The sequence below is a fragment of the Schistocerca gregaria genome, chromosome 2 (assembly GCF_023897955.1).
Source record: "Schistocerca gregaria isolate iqSchGreg1 chromosome 2, iqSchGreg1.2, whole genome shotgun sequence".
Taxonomy (NCBI): domain Eukaryota; kingdom Metazoa; phylum Arthropoda; class Insecta; order Orthoptera; family Acrididae; genus Schistocerca; species Schistocerca gregaria.
Window position 1 is genome coordinate 795269317 of NC_064921.1, and position 22059 is coordinate 795291375.

Here is a 22059-nt window from a genome sequence, read left to right on the forward strand (position 1 = left end):
CGATGTTTTCACATGGTGTCCTAGTACCTTGCATATTTATTGCCCAGCGTTGTAAGATTATTGTCCAGGATTGATGTGGCAATTCGAATTGTACAACTACAGAGCCAATGTGTGTCCTGACAAGCCGTAAAAGTTAAATTTGAGTTGTTGGATGTGATATTGTAGTGTTTGTTACAAACATTTGTGAACAATGGAAAACTGATCCGATTCAAAAATGTGCTTCGATCGTCTATTTCTGACGATAGGTAATAACAGAAAAATACAAACTCTATCATACAAAATACAAAGGTTGGGATGTGCAAACCTTTTATATTCCGTGTCCGACTTTTTTACTACCACAGCAAAGGGTCATTTTAAATTGCACCAGCAAGTAATACAACATGTATACATTGAGCATATTTTGTATTCAGCGTAATTTCTGTCACACTATGATACATATTTACAACAGATTAAATTTAAGACTTAATATTTCTGGTACAATACTTAGGCAGACTACATCAATGTGTTTGCAAAATTTTGTATACAACATCTGTAAGCGTAGCACAGCCGTCAAAATTAGCAGACAAATTTTCGAGGCGGTCGCATCGGGACCACAGCAAGCACATGGCTCCGAAGGAAAGTTTATTTATTACGTTGACACTGTCGACGGACGGCAGTCATCCGACCGAATTCTCCAACTCGCGGCGTATTCTTAAAGTATGGATGCACTGAACGTACAGTAGGACAAATATCTTTGGTAATGTTTACATCTTAATGGTAGAAGGCACAAACAATATACAGTACGTTGAAAATAAGAGTCTCGGTCTCCGTCGGCGCGTTGCAAAAGTTTCTTTTGTCCCCCACCGCACCTCACCACAGCACAACACAGCACTCGTTACACGCCGTCCATCTTGTGTTCCGGCACGATCCCAGCCGTGAGAAGCCACACGGATATTCTAGTCGCAAACAGCCAGAGTGGAGGGCTTGTAGGATAATAGCGGCAGGTTGCTCCTTATCAGTGAGAAGATGAAAGAAACAGGAAGGAATAATGTTTTTATCTTCGAAGAGAAGAACGATGTAATTTTGTTGAACGACTGATCTTGTCACAGACTAAAGGTATTAAGTGATGTCCACCAGCTGCAGTAATCTTTGCATTTAATTGCTCCCTATTCCATTCTATATCCTCAGTCCAGTGTGATCTTCCAATCACTCTGTTTACACAAAGCAAAACGTGATCACAGTAGCATTACTAAGTGATAGGAACGAAGGGAGTCGTGTTATCCACTGTGGAAGGCACTAGTCCATCTTATTTCAGGGAACTAATAAGCTCCAAGGAACATGTCAAGTGATGCTAGTGAGTGAAGATATCGATAAATACACAGAATTGTTTTACTTAAATTTTCATTCTTGCAGGTAATAGTTTTTTTCCTTCCAGAATCTGGATCAAACTATCATGCTGCTGAGATGTTCCTCATATGAAAAAGCAGATAACAGTAATGTTATTTGAAGATGATCATTGTTAGCCACAGTGGAAAACAAAATTCCAGCTCCTCTTTCTAGACTCAATGTCATAATATCTGACGATGTAATGAACGCTCTTGGAGCACGATATCGAAATGCGTGGTCCTCATAGATAGTTTCCTTACTTTAAAACACTGTATTCTCTGTCCAACGCAGTATTTGATTCTCGCTATTCACAGGGAACCAAATGGATCGCAGTGGTGTTACATCCTGATCAAGAGCACTGAGAGATGTTACAGTGGAAGGCACAGTTCGATTTCCGAAAGCATACACTGGAAACTGGAGGAGCTGAGGGCCTCAGCCCTTGATCTTGGGGAACTGGATGTACGGCCATCAGTCCCCTAGTGTCGATCTGGGTAAGAGGAAACGGAACACCAAGAGATCTGAGGGTATCAGTCCTTAGGAGTCAATCTGGGAGTACAGAACTGGGTTGTAACAGCTGGTGCGTCCACGTCCGGTCTGCGGAGCCTGTGGTTGGTGCCTCGGGCGTGGGCGTCCTGCGGCGTGCTGGTGGCAGGGCCGGCGGTCACGGCGAGTGCAGCGCCAGGTCGAGGCGCTGCGCAGACGCTTCCAGCGGGCCGAGGGGTGGTCGTCAGTAGGCGGTGGCGGCGCCGTGGTGGTGGTGGTGGTGGTGGTGCATCATGGGGTGGTGGCCCAGGTGGTGGCTCAGCTGGCTGACCGGCGAGTGGTCGTTGCTGGGCGGCGTCGGCATGCTCTGGCACACGTACCACTCGGACAGGTTGGTCGCGCCGGCCTGCCAAAACAAAAAGAGAAACCGCTCCTGTCACTACCCCTAAGTGGACTCTGAAATACTATGAACATAAGCATTTTCTCTGGGCAACCACAGCTTAATTTATCCATAGTTTTTCAAAATTTTTTGGTGAAATATTCCAAAAAAAAAAAAAAAATAGAGTCCGCTTGTACCTGCCGATCGTCAGTTATTGTGAGATCAAGATTCAACCGGTGAGATTTTCACGTTCAGTTGCCTGGAATACATTATTGTGCTAAAGTGATGGGATCTCCCAAGGTTCTACAAGGCACATATTCTAGCAACATCAAATGCGATGAATATTGAAAGAACCATCAGTAACCTTAGATAATTACGGGTTATCACAAAGGGATATACTAATTTCGACCGGTGTTGAATTCCTCATGATACTAAGTCAGTTTTCTTTATGACTTACTAACGGCTGCGTCTGCACGCGATGTCATCATTTCCTCATTGCAGCCGACATAACTGCTTTTCTAAGTAGCATCAGGAATTCACCACTGGCCCAAATTAGTTCCACTCGTAATTATCTAAGATTGTTGATCCATATTTCAACATCCACTGTCAAGATATGTGCCTTATAGAGCGTTGGGAGATCGTACTGGTTTTTTAGCGTATGCAATCCAGTGAAATTAACCTTAAGAGGCGATTCATTATCGCAAAATAAGATGAAACTCGATCTTTCAACACGTGAGTCTTGGCAGCTACAAGCGGACTCTACAGTTTTTTAGAAGATTTTACCACAAAAAAATTTAAAAGACTTTTTAACTACGAAGTAGTATAAACACGACCACGTTGCGTCTACGAGATCAGACTAACAACATCAAATGGTGAAGATGATGATTATGGGTTTAAAGGTATTAAACTACTTCGATATCAGTCCCTCGATTCACAGACAAATGATGCAGGGTCTGTAACCATGTCATTGTTATTGAATGTTCCTGACAGTAGCTTTAGTCAGATAGTTATAAGTGGGATAAAATCCGCATACCTAGAAACTGTAGTAGGTCTCTGAAGGAAAAAGCAAAGATGGCCACCATACTCTGTACAACGAAAATGGGGCGAGAAATACTATGGGGTGAGAAAATGCGGTCTGTTGGGATTAGAGAGTCAATTAGATTAGACAGCTAAACAAAGAAAATACATATATACAAATTTCAAAACGTACGTCCAGAGGGAGCAAGTAGCACGAGGCCACTACGGGCACGTTCCCCAGTAAGTGGAAACCTCCAAAACTAACCCTGACACAGAACGGAGAGAACAATTACATTTTTTTTTTTACATTTTGTTGTTGTTGATAAAATCTGCTTTCGCTCAGGACACTTCTAACCTGTCGTCCGAAAGTATGTGAGGTAGTTAGGTAAACAGGTTGACTGCTCGTCTCAGATCATGCAGCAGAGCTCATTCCGCGAGAATATGGGCCGCAGCTCCATTGAGGGGAATCCTCTCGACGCAAAAGGAACTCGTGGACAGGCATGGTGCGACCTACACGCAGTCTCGGCAAAGTACGATGGGGAGGACGGCCAAAGGATAGAAAGGACTTCTAAAAACATAAAGAGCATACTGTAACCGGCTGTGTTCGGCTTCTTGGAGACGATTTGCAGCCACTTGTGGACTTCATGTTCAGAAACAACGCTGCAACTTTTATGGATGACAATGTACCATGTCACCAGGCAACAACTGATCGCGGTTGGTTTGCAGAATATTTTGGTCAGTTAGAGCGAATGATTTGGCCACGCAGGTAGCTCGAAATGAATCCTATCGAACATTCATGGTATATAATCGAGAGGTCATGCACAAAATCTCGCACTGGCAACACTTCCGCAGTTATGGACGACTATAGAGACGGCATGGCTCAATATTTCTGCAGGTGACTTGCAATAACTTGTCGAGTTCATACCACAGTGATCTGCTGCACTGCGCCGAGCAAAAGGTGGTCTGACACGATGGTAGGAGGTACACCATGACTTCTGTCACCTCAGTCTATTACACGTATATGGAGAGCGCACATCTGTAGTGATAGTTACATACTCCTGTAGTCAGCTGATAGCTGGAACTCAAGGTTCTATTGATGGGGGTGTACTTGTCTTTGTTGTTAAGTCTATAGGATCAGTTAAAAATAATGTGGCTCACACCACATAAGATAAACAGGTACACCAGAACAGCAAACTTACAAAACGCCACAGCAGCTGGAAGGTACTGAATATAAACTTCATCCTTGCACATTGAAGTCTGGAAACTAGATAACTCATGTAACAGCAACATCTATTCTGCTCCCTCGACACAATGGTCAAAAACAGGTTTTCTCCTTGAAGTACTCGAATGAAGAGGAAGCACAAGAACCACCAGAAGAAGCGACAAACATATCTCAGGCAGTCTTTACTATAAGATACGGCCAAATTAGCTACAGAAAAACCGGACTGATTGTCCAGTGTACCTGTGTTAAGTTATGCCCCATTACAAATGAATTTTCCAGTAACTTAAGTGTTTTACGAACTCCAATGTATTATATAGTGTATAATTCGTACTAAAATCAAAAGAAAACTGTCTTCAAATTGAAGGTTGGTTTGAAGACAGCAGTGATTTTCTAGTCATGGTCATCTACAAATGGATTCAACATTTTATATCCTCCCTACTTCGGCCATAACCACTAATTTGGCAGGCCAAATAGCAAAATTTATCTACTAATTTTACAGTCTCGTTTCCCATTATAGTTGCCCCAGAATCACCTTTATTAATTGGACTACATTCCTGTACCCTTGTTTTGCTTTGTTGGTGTTCATCTTTTGTCTTGCAAGACGCTGTGCATTCTGCTTAAATACTCGTCCAAGTCCTCAAATCCTTGCTGTCTGACAGAATTACAATGTCATCGACAAACCTCGAATTTTTGTTTTAATTCCTATAGCAACGTTTTTTGTTTTTTTTTGTTTTTTCTTTTCATTTTCTCTATCGGTGTACCGATGAACAACATTGGGGAGAGGCTACAAACCTGTCTCACTCCCTTCTCAACAACTGATTCCCTTTCATGCCCTTCGATTTTCCAACTGAAGTCTAGTTTCTCTACAAGCCGTATATAGCTTTCGGCTCCGTGTTTTTAACCATGCTACCTTCGGAATATCAAAGAGCGTATTCCAGTCAACATTGTCAAAAGCTTTCTCTAAAATAAACAGAGGGTTGGCCATACATTGCAGCTTCATGACCTCGCAGTACCAACACAGCAAGATCATGTTGGTTGTGGTCTCACTACAGTAAGCAGATTCAAATGTATTTAGGTTGCAGCAATTACTCGGAGATGAAGAGGCTTGTACAGCTTAGGCTAGGGTGTGGAGTTGCATCAAAGCAGTCTTCAGAATGACAACAATAACTCGTACAGGTGGCTCCACTTCGCCCCATTGCGCTGCAGAGATACCCGCGCCTAGCCCACACCGGCGGCTCGCATGGTACACGCAGGGTACGACGACTTACGTGCTGCTGCTGGGGCGGCTGCGGCGGCGGCGGCTGGGGGTGGTCGGGCGAGGGCGGGCCCGCCCCCGCGGACGCGGCCGAGCCGGACGAGTTGGAGTCGTCGCCGTCGGCGGCGGCGTCGTCGTCGCTGTCGTAGGCGGGGTGCCCCGGCGGCGGGCTCTTGCAGCCGTGCACCTTCATGTGCTTGCGCAGCGACGACGGGTGCGTGTAGCTCTTGTCGCAGCCCGCCACGCGGCAGTTGTACGGCTTGTCCGACGTGTGCACGTGCGAGTGCTTCTTGCGGTCCGAGCTGTTGGCGAAGCGCCGGTCGCAGCCTTCGAACTCGCACTTGAACGGCTTCTCGCCTGAAACAAAAGCACCGACAACCCGCTCAGCCCACCTGCTGCCAGTCGCCGAGATACGCGCCGTGCCGCCAAGGTCCAAAATTGGCTCTGAGCACTATGGGCCTTAAATGCTGAGGTCATCAGTCCCCTACAACTTAGAACTACTTAAACCTAACTAACCTAAGGACATCATACACATCCACGCCCGAGGCAACATCCGAACCTGCGACCGTAGCGGTCGCGCAGTTCCAGACTGAAGCGCCTAGAACCGCTCGGCCACACCGGCTGGCTGCCGCCAAAGCCAAGATGGCAGTTACATCAAACACACACGAGACACAAGACCACATTAGCAGAATCCAAGACGAGCGCTCTGTCCAGCCCGGTACGTTATAGACTTTACTAGGCTGGATATTTAACAGGTGCAGCAGCTTCGAGCAATCAGTTCTGGGCAGAAAAGGAAGAACAAAATTCTTCGTATAAACATATGTGCAGGAAAATACACGGATTCTGCAATGAGAGAATTAGGACTGTTATATCATACAGCACGGTTTCCCAACAAAATTTTCTCGAGGACTCCCTCATCGAGCATGATTGGTACAGTGTCATATCACAGTATCAAGTACCTAAAAAGCCAAATTAAGAGTCTTTTTATACATGTTCTATTTTTGGTACATAGAAAAAAACATTGACATATTCATTATTGGAAAGATATTGAGCATAAAACTTTTTCAATTGAGCGATCATTGTTATTGTTAAATTTTTGATTATTGCTCAAAATCTTTGTCTTCAAATCTGGGTGTTTAGTATGGCGAAATCCTTAAAAAATAAAAATTGAGTATGAACTGAAAATAACAGGAAAGAATTAAAACTGAGTGTATTGGTCTTTCAAGTGTACTACACTTGAGATTGCATTGAATAGACTTGTGTAAAAAATAAGAAAACACTTAACTTCATACAAGGTGTGCTAGTGTCAGTTGGCTCTAGGAAGACGCTAGACGCAGAAGGTAGCGTTTGCTAAAGCTCTGCTCATGCAAAAACCGGCCAAAACAAAAAATCTTTTATCATACGAAATATATTTAATATATTTTTTATTCTAATAGCATCTTGCGGACTCCTCTGGCATAGCTCGCGGACCCCTGGGGGTCCGGGACCACCTGTTGGGAACCACTGTCATACAGTATTAATTAATTCCATGTTACAAACAATGTTCAAAGTAGCCGACACGAAATGCAATGCAAGCATTCACAAGCTGCACGATGGATTACCTTAAAATTTAGAATGTTTCAGGCTGCAGCGTGTTCAAGAGTTACGAGCTTACAGTGACACGCTTCATAAGAGTTTTCATGACGGTAACCCGTTTCCAGTCTATACCCACCTAAGTCAAAACCAAAACCTCCTCGTCCTCTCAGCCGGATGGAGTAGATGTCGTTGAAGAGTAGCTATACAGAACGCCGCAGAGTAACAGCTGGCGTAGTCAGGCAAATTGTCAGCCTTCTTCAAATGGTAAAAACCTCATCAGTGACGAATGTCAGTCTGTGTTAGAATCAGGATGAACTATCATCACTTAACCGATGAAAGTACGCTCCAGCGGGCCTTTCTCAAGCAACAGACGGTGGCCGTCGTTAATGTTGTCCAGGAAAAAATTGTTTACCAACGGCGTCGTCTGTTGCTTGGCACAGGCCCACTTAAACATATTTTAATCGGTTACGTGATGACAGTTCATCGCGATTCTAAGACAGACTGGACATTCATCAGCGATGGTAGTTTTACCAACTGAAGAAGTCTGAGACGTTTGTCTGGCTACGCCAAGTGTTAGTCTGCAGCATGCTGTAATAGCTCCCTATACCATATGACACAGCAATACACATTCCAGAAGGTGCAACTTATAACCTGAGAAAACGGTTGTGTGACAGTCTCTTCACTTGTCGCCGGTCACGTTCTTGCAGGATCTTTTTTGGCCGCAGCGATGTCCGAGATCTGTTGTTTCACCGGATTCGTGATATTCACGGTACACTCGTGAAATGGTCGTACGGGAAAATCCCCACTTCATTGCTACCTCGGAGATGCTGTGTCCCATCGCTCGTGCGCCGACTATAAAACCACGTTCACACTTACTTATATCTTGATAACTTGTCATTGTAGTAGCAGTAACCGATCTAACAACTGCACCAGACACTTGTTGTCTTATATAGGCGTTGCCGACCGTAGCGCCGTATTCTGCCTGTTTATATATCTCTGTATTTGAATACGCATGCCTGTACCAGTCTCTTTGGTGCTTCAGTGTAAATAAATTTCCCGAACCAAGGAGACAAGGAAGGAAGGAAAGAGAGAGACAGAGATGGATAGAGGAGAGCGTTGCACTCTAGAACAGTGCGAGAAAAAACACATAAGATGACATTGGTGCACGGTTCTCTTGCCTTTTATTTTACCGTGATGTATCATTATTCCATGTGTAAGTGGAAAATTCCTTCGACATTCAGAAGAGAAAGTAACTGATTGAAATTTCGTGACAAGATTCTAATGCACCGACCTTAGATAGTGAGCGCAAGTCTGAAGACTGCCCTACCAGACCATATAGACGTGATGATTTTTGTTTGCAGCAGACGGCTGTGCTGCCTGCCAAGTATCAAAGTTGAGGCTGTAGGCGTGATTTTTTGAAGCAGGAAATTGAGACTGTTAGAGAGGGCTGAAAGCGAAATGTATGAGACCGCAGTGGGGGAGGCAGCAACAGCAGGATCAGGGCGGAGGTTGGGTGAGGTTGCAAGTTAGCGGGCCACGGCCCTGGCGGGCCCATTACGATCCCATCATCTGATAGACGCCGCGCCACGCAGCCTTGTTAGCCGGCAAGTTAACGGGCATTAGCCGCCGCTAAACGGACTGGCCGGCCCTGAATAATGCACGCCCCCATTGCGCATAAATCTTATTAATTATCTCTTAATTTCATTTTCATGCCTCCGAGCCTACGTGATCCGCTCACGCGGCGTGAATGATGTTCCGTTTATCACGTGTCCGTAACAGGAGGGAAGAAAGGAATCTCGCGAGTCTAACAGGTGTTCTGTCTACGTTTCTAACGGTACGCTGTTTAAATTTCCGATGCAGTTGCGAAACATGCAAGCAGAAACTAATATCTGACTAGATATTTACAATCGAGTGCGTTTCGCGTCGGATAGAGTGTATTCTTAAAGAACGTTCTGAAGAAAATGTCGTTCGTAGACAAAGCTTTTGATAAGGAAAGAGTGTAAAAATGGCCGATGTTCTGAAGAAAGTAGTAAGAATTGCCACAGACAGCGAATATCAGTTTAGAAATTTTACAAAAATACGACAGAAGATGCTGATAGAAGATTGACACCAGTCGAAGTCCCCATTCGTAAATGAGACCGACAAGGATGTGCATAAGCACTATTTTCAAGGTATACTTTCAAAACGCACCTAGAATGATTGAAATTTCAGTCTGCTAATGACGACATGTTTTTTACACTGCAGGATCAGCATTACCGACTGGCTTTCATTGTGTATCTTGATTTGATCTCCAATATCTGTTCATTTCACACGACTGAATTTAATGCAATTGGTGTGCCTCGGGCAGTGCAAGCCACGTTCCTCTACCGACTCCACTGCCCTCTTCCCAGACACACTGCGGTAGAACCTCTGGTAGTATTGTTTGAAAGTCACAGGAGGAGAGATCAGTGACATCGAAAGTTCTCTTACGCAGTTAAATACTGCCCCACAAAATAAGAATTTTGGTGTGCCTGCCTTAGGACAGAAGTCGACAGGATGTTCTTCACTTTGCTCTCTCCTGCGCCTGTTCCTTAATGACCTGTTAATTTCACCTATTTTTAAACTCATTTAGCATTCTATGGGTTTTATTGTCTTTCTGTCTCTTGCCTGCAATTTTTCCTTCAACGACTCTACGTTGCATTCAGTTTATTCACGATGTACGAGGTCGCAGTCATAATGTTTTCGTCACTTTTGTAATTTCTGCTTTCTTTCCTCTCCAGTTCTTAAAAGTATTACCACAATCCTCATTCCAATAGCGCATTTCATGAGAGCATTTTTGTCCACAAGCATTTTTCGGAAGTATTCACATATTTTCCCTTATGTTTTTTGTCTGATTAGCTGTAATAAAAGACTAATTTGCAAACCAAACGCTTGGTGATGCTTTTCCTTACACCTAAAGGATTATTTTCGCTGTGAACAATCCGTTCACCTTTTCAAAACCACTTCCACCTGCAAATGTTCCACGTCTTAGCTTAACGAAAAAAAACTTTTTTCCTCATTTGTGACCATAATTTATAAATATTCTTCCAACATCTTTCCTTCCAATGGTATTTTTTAAACATTCGTGTTTAATGATTCTTACAACTTCAGCCTTTCTGAGATGTATCCTCATTGCATTTCCTTTTCCACTTCTACGAAGCACTCCGTTATGAATTGTACTTCGTACTCTGATTCAGACACCGTTGTATATTTAATTCTGTCTGTCCTTTCTTCCCCTGCTTCATCTAATGTTGTCAGTTCCTCAGTATAACTATTGATCAGTGTTGAAGATAAACACCGTCTTTGTCTGACTCCCCTTCCCATAGCGAGCAATTACATCTGATGGAAGCTGAGCTTCCGGTGACGTTGGCTGATATTCATTAATACAGAAAGTTAGGAAGGAGCCACGTGGTGCCGTGGCGAGACACTCTGCCAGACACTTATATGTAATTAGTAGAGTATCCGTGTGGATGTGGACGGTGGTTGAAATCCACGTCACACCATCCAGATTTATTTGTTGCGTGGTTTTCGTAAATCGTTTACGACGAATGCTGGAATAGTTTATTAGTAACGGGGCAGCCGAATTACTCTCCTGTCTTCGCACCATCCTATCTTGTGCTGCGTCCCTAATGACCTAGTCGTCGACTGAACATTGAACCTAAAACTTCCTTCAGAATGCTACGCTGTCCCTTAGGGCGACATTAGACAAACAAATTTTCTTTGATATAGCTTCTTTTTTAAATAAAATTTGATTGTGAAACTTCCTGGCAGATTAAAACTGTGTGCCGACCGAGACTCGAACTCGAGACCTTTGCCTTTCGCGGGCAAGTGCTCTAGTGTGATCGTGTAATAAGGAACTTTGTCAAAGCTAGGCGTTGGTCAAATTTTCTTTGACCAAATCTAGCGTCTCGCCTTAGATTTACTCAAAGAAAGCTTTCGTATCTTGTTTAGTGGGTGGAAAAATGTAACCGCTCGGGGAGCTAGCATCGTTGAAGCTGTCTAACATTTAATGTCTGTTAACATGGCTTCGAAATTTACATGATGCGTCGCATCTACAACGAAATTGAAATGTACGAGGCGGATGAAGCACTGTATAACTTGCGCCACCCCGAATACAAAGACAGAAGAAGAAGAGTGATCAAAAAAAAAAAAAAAAAACGGAGACCATTAACCGTGAAGTACGACCAGGATGTACTCTCGATGATATCATGGAGGAAATCTACAACTTTTGTATAAATAAAAATATTTCTTAATACTAAACAGTTATTCGCCTTGAGATATTCCTCCTCCTGTGCTTTATAAGCATCACGTGTCTGGTATTATTTTCGTCAACATGCACTGCGGTAATCGAGTGCTATGACATCAATTAAAGTAGCTTTCTCCTGTTGCAAGAAATCGCGGATGTAGCGTTTCTTAGGTAAGTGTTTTGCTTCGTAATGTGAGGAATTACTTTCTTGTGCGCATAACCATTCGCGAGTAATTTTCGTACAACTTTACTTTCTCCACTTGCAGCTACTGTAACAGATTTTGTTGGATGCTTTTAGCATCTCGCCGTGAAAGTCACGTCTTCACTCACGTACATTTTCTTTTTCTTTTTTTCTGTTTCTCTTCTAAATGTAAATACAATGCAGTAACAAGTCTTCGCCGGTCATTCTGGAGGAACTACGGAGTCAAAGATCTTTGTCAGAGAAAATCTGTGATGACAGTGTAATACCCCTATTTGCGCTTTGTCAAATACCTTTGTCAAAGAAAATATGATGAATATTTGATCAAATTTCATTGTCAAGGAAAGTCCGATAGTGTGATACCGGCCTTACACCGAGGACAGAGACGACGTTGTTCTAGCCGCAGGAGAGAGTTTCCCCTCCGCCTCGTCCCCTCCCCCTGCCTACCCTACCGACACCGGAAGTTGCCGACACGGCCGTGAAAGCAATCACCGGAACGCTAATTAAGCACCGGCGTCAGATGAAGCTGTTGCTCCCACAGCCGTCCGGCCGCACAAGAGACGACGCGGAGACGGGAGGACGCAGCTCGCCTGGGGACAATTCACGCGGCTGATCGAAAAGGACCCCAGCCGCAAGAAACGCGGGGTTGGCGGTCAAGGGCCGCCGTGCCGGGGAATCGGGCGCGAGCTGTGAAATCACGCCCACGCCTCATCACCCCGACAGCTCTGCCGACCGCTCCCTCGCACGTCACGAGATAAGGCCGGCCGTGCGGATTCGCCATTACGTTCTCACTCCCACACCACCCACACGTTCATTCCGCGAACTACTGTACAGCGCGTGGCAGCGGGTTCACCGTACCACTATGAGCGATTGCCTATCGTATTCAGTTGGCGTATTGAGCCTCTACTCTCTCTTATCTTATTCTCGCGATCAGCAAGCTACGTGCTCACAGCAGAATTTTTGCCATAGTCTTCTCTGAATATCGGTTCTCTCGATATACACGATAGTTTGACGACAACAATATCAGATTTCTACTTAGAACACTGTATCTAGTGTAATAGGGTGCTGTGCAATGACTAGGGCTCTACTTCTTGTGAGGATTGGTCCCTCAACTGTAAAGGACAGGGTCTCTTACTGGGGACACCATTTTGTTCTCATAAATTGGGGTTCCAGGGTATGCTTTTGAGGGCCTTTGAGCAGTAATTTAGGTCATTTAGTCACTGTTTTTCACACCTGCCGTTGCTCGCCGATTTAGGGAAGAACCTCCCGCGTTTCCTCTCTTATCAGGTCACCCACGTGACTAAAACATAAGCCTTGAAGGGTCACAACGTTTAAGAATACCATGTCAGTATTCCATCAGCCTGAAAGTAATCTGTAAGACCATTTATAAGTAGTTTGCTAATGCCGCACACTTGTAGAAACAGCAGATTTCCTCGAAAGGATTTCATTATCCTAAAACAGCCACTATTTTCGTGACGTCCTTCTTCTACGTCTACATCTGTATTCTGCAAACCATTTCGCGGTGTGTGGGAGAGAGTATTTTGTACAGCGCTATCACTTCCCCGTTTCCCTGCTCCAGTCGCGAATAGTTCGCGGGAAGTTTGACTGCCGGTAAGCCTCCTTGTGGCTCGGATCTGTGGTTCCGATAGCTACGATGCCTCAACGTTGGTGCGCTCTGCTAGGTTGGCATTACGACAGACACCGACGACAGCGCACTCTAGCCGGAGCGGAAGAGCTCTACGAGCTTCGCTCCAGATTCTGCCCATTTCATCAAGAGCAGACAGCTTCAACGTCAGCTTGCTATTGAGGCTATGTACTACTTACGACGGGAATACGGTTTGGCACCTACGGGCTCTTCAGTTGTTAAGGTACGCATGTCATTGACTGATAATTAAATGTACTTTCACATAAAAAGCTGTACCGAGAATCTTACCTCATCTGCTCTTGCTCACTTCCTACATTCGACCTACCCATTCCGTTTACAGAAACAGACCCATGCGCCGCCTTTCAGGCGTGATACAAAATGATCTGTCTAATTTTATCTTATGGACGTTTCCTGAAGTACACATGGGAGGAAGCAATATATTTGTTGACTCTTTCAGGCACGTACTACCTCGGAACTACAACAAACCACGCCGTGATGCAGGACGCCTCTCTTGCTGCGTGGAGTGGACTGTGCATACCTGTGACGATTTCGCGCTTACAATATGAACCTGTAACGAAACGCTCTGCACTTCTTTGGATTTTCTCCATTTTCTCTACCACTCCCATCTGGTGCTGATCTCAGACTGACGAGCAGTATTCTGAAATTGGTCCAACAGGTATTTTGAAAGCTTCTTCCTATGTTGATGGACCACATTTCCTGAGTATTCTTCCAATGAATCAGTCTGGTATCTGCCTTACTCGACATTAATTTTATGTGCTCGTTCCATTTTAAACCACTCCGTTAGGGGTTTTCGATTTATTATTTCCTTCCGCTGCTATTGATTGTAACAATCTGAATGCATACAGTATAAAACTATCAGCAACACTAGAATATTACAAAATGTAACATTAATAACAATTAATCGCTTTTCAGTTTCATTGTTGTCTTTTTCTCGTGTTGAGATATTTTCCCGCTTCTTCCACTTATTTTTAATAAACGTTAACCACTTAAACGCGGAATTAGTTTCGTGCATTTCCTACCGATGCGAAGCAGCTACCATCAACAAATTCCATTTCTTGTTATATATTTTTAAAAAAATAGATAATAATTATTTACCCTGCCGTTGTGACCGAGCGGTTCTAGGCGCTACAGTCCGGAACCGCGCTGCTGCTATGGTCGCGGGTTCGAATCCTGCTTCGGGGATGGATGTGTGTGATATCCGTAGGTTTAAGTAGTTCTAAGTCTAGGAGACTGATGGTCTCAGATGTTAAGTCTCATAGTGCTTAGAGCCATTTGCACCATATGAATAATTCTTTTGCGTGCTTTATTGAACAGAACGACAATCATACTGCAACTGCCGGTCTGAGCTGTAACATACAACTATCCTGAAATCCAGTTTTACAACATAAATTATCTGTTACAGCGTAAGAAATGTTAGATACATATTTTGAATGCGGTGAAGACATCGCTGTTGAACCTTCTATTAACAAAGATATAGAAAGTTATTTCATGCTATGAAATACGCTTCATAGCATGAAGTAACGTTCTGTATCTTCTTTATATGTAGAAACAATTACGTAAAGTTGGCACTACTCCCAAGCGCGTCTTCTAGGGTGCAGCAGTACTGACAAGTAGCATACGAAAGACTCACTGGAGCGCCGTAAGGCTGACTTATGAAACGTGTGGAAAGCAATATTTGCCTCAGGTAAAAAACGGACAGGGTCGCATTATAAACTTGCCGCCGTAAATAAAATCAAGCCGGCAGGCCCGCATCCTGTCGTTTCAGCGATCGCGGGGTAGAGCCCACCGTAAAACCAACTCTGTCGCCACCAATGGCCCCGCCGCTTCGCCGAACAGCTGTGAGAAAATGTTTTCCGACCGTACAATAGCGGCGGAGGGCCGGTGAGCCGAGGCGGAGATCAAGAGGGTCAGTGAAAACGGAACGAAACGCGAGAAAAAGGAAGCGAAGGAGGGGAAAAAAAGGTAAGAAAGGAGGAAGCCGCGAGCAGTAAGTATCAAAAGGGAGGAGCGTCATCCATCACGGTATTAGGAGCGCGTCCGCTCCAATGGCGCGCGGGCTCCAGAGTCTAAACTGGAGAATAATACAGTCCCGAGTGCCGGGGCCGCGACCCTGCCGCTGCTGGAGGAGGGTGGACGAATCCCGGCACATTCGCTCCGCACCCACTTAGGGCGTAAATTGGGGTAACGAGCAGCCCCATTGTACGGCTGCGTCTGCCTGTCGCGGACGATTCGAGCTTCATCTGCTATCGTCATCCCGGCCGGAAGTGAATAGTCACGGAGAATCTGAGAAATTTGGGTATCGGCGCCAACCACCTGTTGATCTTCATATAGCCATCTTTACTTCTTTACTGTATGTTACTTCCCTTGGCCTTTACACGTGGAAAGACTTCCTACATGAAATTTCACATTTTGTTCAACAAACGTTGGGGGAAAGCAACGCAGTGCACAGATCCAATGTTTGAAATGCGACAGTTATTAGAGAAACACAAAAAATATAAAGTATCAGTCCATACGAAATCTTTATACTGCGAAAAACTAACTACGTTGCAAACCTGAACCAAATAGTGTGGTATACAAAAATATCATTAAATAGCATATAATTTAAACGTTGTTTTCGACATTAAGATGGGAAATTCCTTAGTACCCTGTCAAGGACTAAGAAAAGACTGCGGTCAGTCCCTACTGTTGTTTGACGTGAACACAAACCTGATTCTACAGAAGTATGAAGTGATGAACCGAGGGTTGTATTTAACAATGATATTACGACAATATAGTCTGCAAGCGAACAGGTGTCAATAACATAATAAGAACGCAATGGAAATGCAAGGACAATATTTACAAAGGACTAGAACTATGGTTAACGTCGAAATAGCACGAAAGTTCATTTGGGTATCCACGGTGCAATGCATCTGTTCACAGGTCCGTCGCTGACGTAAAAGGTAATATCTAGTAATATAAGAAATTAAATGAATGAATCGACTAGCACTTTGGAAACATATGAGGCAAACAATTCGGATGCACAGCATTACGATGTATGTAATCGTACTCAGTTTTGCGGGAGTGAACAAGGACATGAATGCAACAAAGTAAGAGAAGAACACAAATATCGGAAATGATATTTTTACGATAAACCAAAGCCAAATTTCGTAGTAATATCCATAGGAAACTTAATGACCGACGAAGAAAGCAACTATCAGAAGCGATGCTTCTGGTATTTATAGCGGATTACCCAAGACCGTCTCCACGGCGAGTATTCCTATATATAAACCTAAAGGAAAACGACACGTTGGGCGACCACAGGCGAGGTGGAGCCAGTAATTGAGAGAGATATAAAACAGCAATATTTGAATTCTAAATATGCTTATGTTTCGCAAATACAGCGGTAGTGCGACATCCAGCATGTGACGAGAAGAGAGGAAACGCAGATGCCAACTAAAAATGCAAAGAACTGTAAGTAATCACTTATTTGCACAAAAAGCGAGAAGTGAGGTGTTTTATAATCTACGAATAATACGTATCGAAACAAAAGTGTGTCATAATTGTATCGTTACAGATCCCATTGATGATGCTTTAAAGTGAAAAAAGGCGAAACGTGCCTGGCTGAATAAAATACAGTACAGCAAGAGACAGCGTTTTTTATTTACAAAACATATATTTCTGTACTTGCTGCGGAGGATGGCCACGTAAACAAACTCGTTATAAGACAGCAGTTCCATTAGTCTTACACAGGATTTTTTTCAAAAAAATGGTTCAAATGGCTCTGAGCACTATGGGACTTAACTTCTGAGGTTATCAGTCGCCCAGAACTTAGAACTACTTAAACCTAACTAACCTAAGGACATCACACACATCCATGCCCGAGGCATGATTCGAACCTGCCACCGTAGCAGTCGCGCGGTTCCGGACTGAGCGCCTAGAACTGCGACACCACAGCGGCCGGCCGAACTTTTTCATCTTATTTTAACTAGAAGAAGAACAAACATTCTTCCTAAAAAATCGTTTACGGTATCTACTGGTCTAAATGTGCTGGCCCAGATATTTTTTTACATGTTTCTCATATCTAATAGATCCGAAGTTTGAGCAAAATATTTCTGATTTCTATCGGCGTCTGCACGCAAATAGAGAAACGGAAGAAGAAAACACATTGTGCAAGAGCAAAGTTAATCGCCTCAATCGTGAAGTGAATTTCATAAAATTAAATGCCAGCCAATAGCTTAACACCAACAGACGCTGTTTGCTTAAGAGAATCTTATCCGTCCATGTCTGGTGTGCACTTAATTTGTCGCTTCCTTTGCTGACCACCGAAAGACTCTTTACCATATGAAAAGGGAATAAATTGAAGTTTTATAGATCTTCAAACGGCGGAACCAGAGGCGACCTAAATTGCGCCGTGGGAGTTAGCAGTGTTTACGATCCACCGGCCTGCAGGTGTTTAGTTATCAGTAGAGTGGCGCGCCACTCGGTTTTATGGCCACTAAAAGGCTGCAGGTGCTAGAACACAAGGGCAACAAATACTGGCACAGCTAAGTGCAGTACTACCGCCTTCTCAAGTTGTCTCCAATGGACGGAGCGTCGCGCAGGAGGCTAGATTACAACTTGTTGTGGCCACGGTGTTCGATAGCGCACGAGTTTGAAATTAGATAGATGAGTGAAGAATTCCGGAACTAGAAGACACAGCAGTGAGCGAGCCTTCGCAGCTGAACGATCGACGGATGTCAGTGGTATTTCGTTGCAAGAATCCTTTTCAGCCGTCTGTAACCAAAGATTGGTCGCTTACTTATGCCTGAACACATCGGTTCCAGACCTCAAAGAAATTATGGGGTACGTCATCAAAGGTGTGGCCAAGCGGTTCTAGGACCTTCAATCTGAAACCGCGCGACCGCTGCGGTCGCAGGTTCGAATCCTGCCTCGGGCATGGATGTGTGTGATGTCCTTAGGTTCGTTAGGTTTAAGTAGTTCTAAGTTGTAGGGGACTGATGACCTCAGATGTTAAGTCCCATAGTGCTCAAGAGGCATTTGAACCATTTGAACCTCATAATGCTTCTCGAGGTCTACACTCTGATACAAGACTATGGTTTCATCAAGAAGAATTGTCGCCTTACAGCACAATCTAACGTTCTATGTTGAATTCCAAGGGAGACACAGCCGTTGGAGAGATCAAAGAAATAGTTTATCCCAAGGGAGTGTATTGTCACCGATTCTCTTCATCATTTACACAAATGATCAGCCAAGACACAATTCATGTTTCGTATGTGTTGACGACCTTGCTTTGACAGTGCAGACAGATGATTTTGAAAAAGTAGAGCAGTTGCTCACAAGAACTCAGGGAAAGTTTCCTGATTACTGTAACAAGAACCACCTGAAGCAAGCTCAGGTCTGCCCTTTCCACCAACGAAACAGACAGGGAGCAGGAAGACGGAAAGTGATTTGGCAACGCATTGAGCAGCAGCATTGGTTGCTACCCAAATACCTTAGAGCTGCCTTAGACATATCACTCACTCACAGGCGACATTGCCTTAGCACCAAACACAAGGTGTCAGGCTGAAGCAACATCACTCGCAAACCTGTTGGTAGCAAGTGAGGTGTCGAACGCCAGATAGTCCGCGCTTCTGCTATGACACTCTGTTTCTTAGCTGGTGAATATGACCACTGTGGTACAAATTCGCACGCAACAAAGAAGTAGACCTAGCCCTTAGTGGTACTCCGAGGATGGTTACTGGATGTCTGAGACCTGCCCCTGTTGATAAATTGTAATGCATGGCAAGCGCTACTCCTGCTGGGGAAGTGAGTTACACCCACTGCACGGACGTACTCCACCAAGACTTAGGTCAAAGTCTAGGAAGAGCTTGTGGCAGTCAAAATCTGCACCAAATACATCAACCAAGAAAGCCACATGTAATAAGTCATCTCCAAAGCGTGGTAAAGCCAGTAGAATGCTTACCAGCCGCACACTACTTGGACTGGGCCACACGGAGGTCACTGGACAGTTTACGAACGGGTGTTAGCAAAACTAAGCGTAGCCTAATGGAATGAGGATACTTGAAAAGGGCTACACCGTGTGAATGTGGTGAAGTACCAACAACAAAACATCTCTCAGTGTTTATGTTGCCCTGACTTTTGCAACGAGGAGGAGTTGCTCAAGGCACAAGAAAATGCCGTATCAGTTGCTATTTTCTGGGCAAAGACTGTTTTGACTTCAATTTTCTGTAAATAATAAGAATAAATTCCTTTTCTTTTCTTATGTCAAGTTATTTATTACTAGAATGCAACGAATATTTTGTTCTGTGGGGATCGACAGCCTCTAAATGTTTAATAAAAGAATACATCATCCGTTATAGGCCGTATGTGCGTCACTTAAATCGTGTTATTAACTCATTTCGGGCGTGAGTCTTTGTCAAGCAAATCTGTTGTGTCATCTGTTACATATCGTGTTCGTCACGTTCTTGTATGTATGTGACATAAAAGAATGTGATGTGAACGATATGTACTACATGATATAGCAAACGTGCTTGATAATGCCTCACGGCCGAAAATAGCTAGTACCACAATTTTAATAAAGCACAATACACCCCACAAGGAACAATGTACTCTTTTATTAAAGAATGCTAGGTGTATGCTGCCGAGTCGATTGTGTACATGTATAAACCTTCCATTTTCGAGTACGATAAGTCGAAAATGACGGGTGACAAGATATACGTGTAGATAACGTCCTACAGGAAAATGTACGTGCTGCAATGGAATGAGCTCGCCAAACCAGTTGTAGCAGTTGTAGTGGAGAAGAACGGGAAACTTGGCTATCTTGAGGGGATCTGAGAACATGTAGTGCACCGATTAAGGAAGTAGGATTGAAGTACGACCTACTTCAGCGTGATAGTCCAGCATTCAGGATTCTGACGGAAGACGTGGTAGTGCTCGGATTGTAACTAGTTGGTCAGGCATATACGAAGATAAACAGAGATACTCACAAAACGTAATTGGGAACGTTTGGAAGAAAAAAATGTTGTTCTGGTGAAACGCTATTCTGTTCTCCTGGAGAGCTAGTACTCGAGGAATACTGTGTATCAATATTGCTGCTTCCAACGTGTGTTCCGCGTAGGGATCACGGCAGTTAAAAATGAGAGATGAGGGAACGTACAGAGACACACCGATGCATTCTTACATTCCATTTGTAACTGAATGCGATTGAGTAGGCATGAAACATTGTTGGCGTGAATATACTTTGCCTTTGTAGACTACCTTGCAAAGTTTAGGTGTAACGGAAGATGGTGATACGGAGAAAGATAGAATATCATTCTACCACTAAAAATAAAAAGATTATTCCAAGTGATGATTATTTCTCTGTTCCTCCATTTTTTAGACTTTGACTTAAAATGAGTAACATTAAGTGACTAGGTGATTACAATGAAAGGAAAATACACGGTTTGATAAAAATTAAAATATACTAAAATACGGCATATGTATATTTCAATTGTTCGGATTAAACAGTCTTCATCACAATTTTTATTTTATTTTCAGTGTCTGGTTTCAGCCAGTAGAGGCCATCGTCAGATCTGAAACCTTGTGGCAGCTATGATGACGCAACAGATGCCTGTAATTAAAGCGAGACCATACTAATATGAACTTCTCTACCATGGTTACGATAGACGGTGCGCAGCAGTAGCTGCAACGAGTTGTTAGATCTGAAGATGGCTATTACTGACTGAAACGAGACATAAAAAATATAAAGAAACGTGCTGTAGAGTTTGTTATTGAGACGACATACAGATTTACTTGTGGGAAGGGTGTAGAGCTTACTGTCTGCTGTACTAGAACGGGAGCCCAGGCTAAAATTGTCTATTACGGTATTTCAGAATCTTCAAACAATGTTCACCTTCCGCCTTGTTTTTCGGGTGGTTTGAAAGGGTAAGAGCAGGGACGGTCGATCGGGGAGGAAAGGGTGAGGGGGGAGGAGGGGGGGGGGGTTAAGAGGATGCAGTACCACTGAACACACAGCGCCACAATCATTTTCTTGCACTGTACGAATCTTGAGCCGCGTGGTACCAGCAGAGAATGAGCATTGTTGTAACGTTTCTGGTGCGTTTCCAGCAGTGAAGCGTGTGTGTGCTGGCTGGAGCAGCAGGTAGAGAGGGGCGTGTTTGCTCGGGGGGCCGCCTCATTATGTTCGCGTTCTGCACATCATCGTCGCTCCATTAATCTAACTTTAAATTCCTACAGATCGGACAACTCCTCTGCCCTGTCTAGTTGGCGGTTAAAAAGAACACGAACCAACCACTCAGGAACACCGACAAATCTGTTCTCCGGCTCCAATAGTGCTTGCTTTCTTATTGTTATCATTTTATGTGACACTTAAAAGAGCTCGTAGAATAATTTAGTCTCCCTGTTCCATTTTCCAAAACTCCTTCATCATATCACTACTTGTCTGTCGGCATTCTAGACCGTTTCTTACACTCAGGTTCCTTTCCGTCAGGTGTTTGGGCGTGAACCTTCAGCCCACATGCAGTCCGCTTGTAATCACAAACACATCCATGATTTCCTTTTGGTTTTTTTGGGGCCCTTTTAGGACGAGGAAGATTTTCTTGGATGATCTAAAGTTGCCCACTTGTGCTAAATGTTCTTAAAATTTAGGAACTCTTA

At 43.9% G+C, this 22059-nt stretch overlaps 1 protein-coding gene across 1 annotated transcript in view; it reads right to left on the bottom strand.

Annotated features, from left to right (window-relative positions):
* Positions 1-385: 385 nt before the first annotated feature.
* Positions 386-22059, bottom strand: part of LOC126335068 (zinc finger protein ZIC 1-like) — a 226256-nt gene continuing 204582 nt past the window's right edge. The window contains exons 2-3 of the mRNA XM_049997953.1: positions 5735-6078; positions 386-2254 (exon numbers count right to left, since the gene is read on the bottom strand). Coding sequence (XP_049853910.1) covers positions 2093-2254; positions 5735-6078 — 506 coding nt within the window. The 3' untranslated portion in view covers positions 386-2092. The remainder of the gene's footprint in view (positions 2255-5734; positions 6079-22059) is intronic.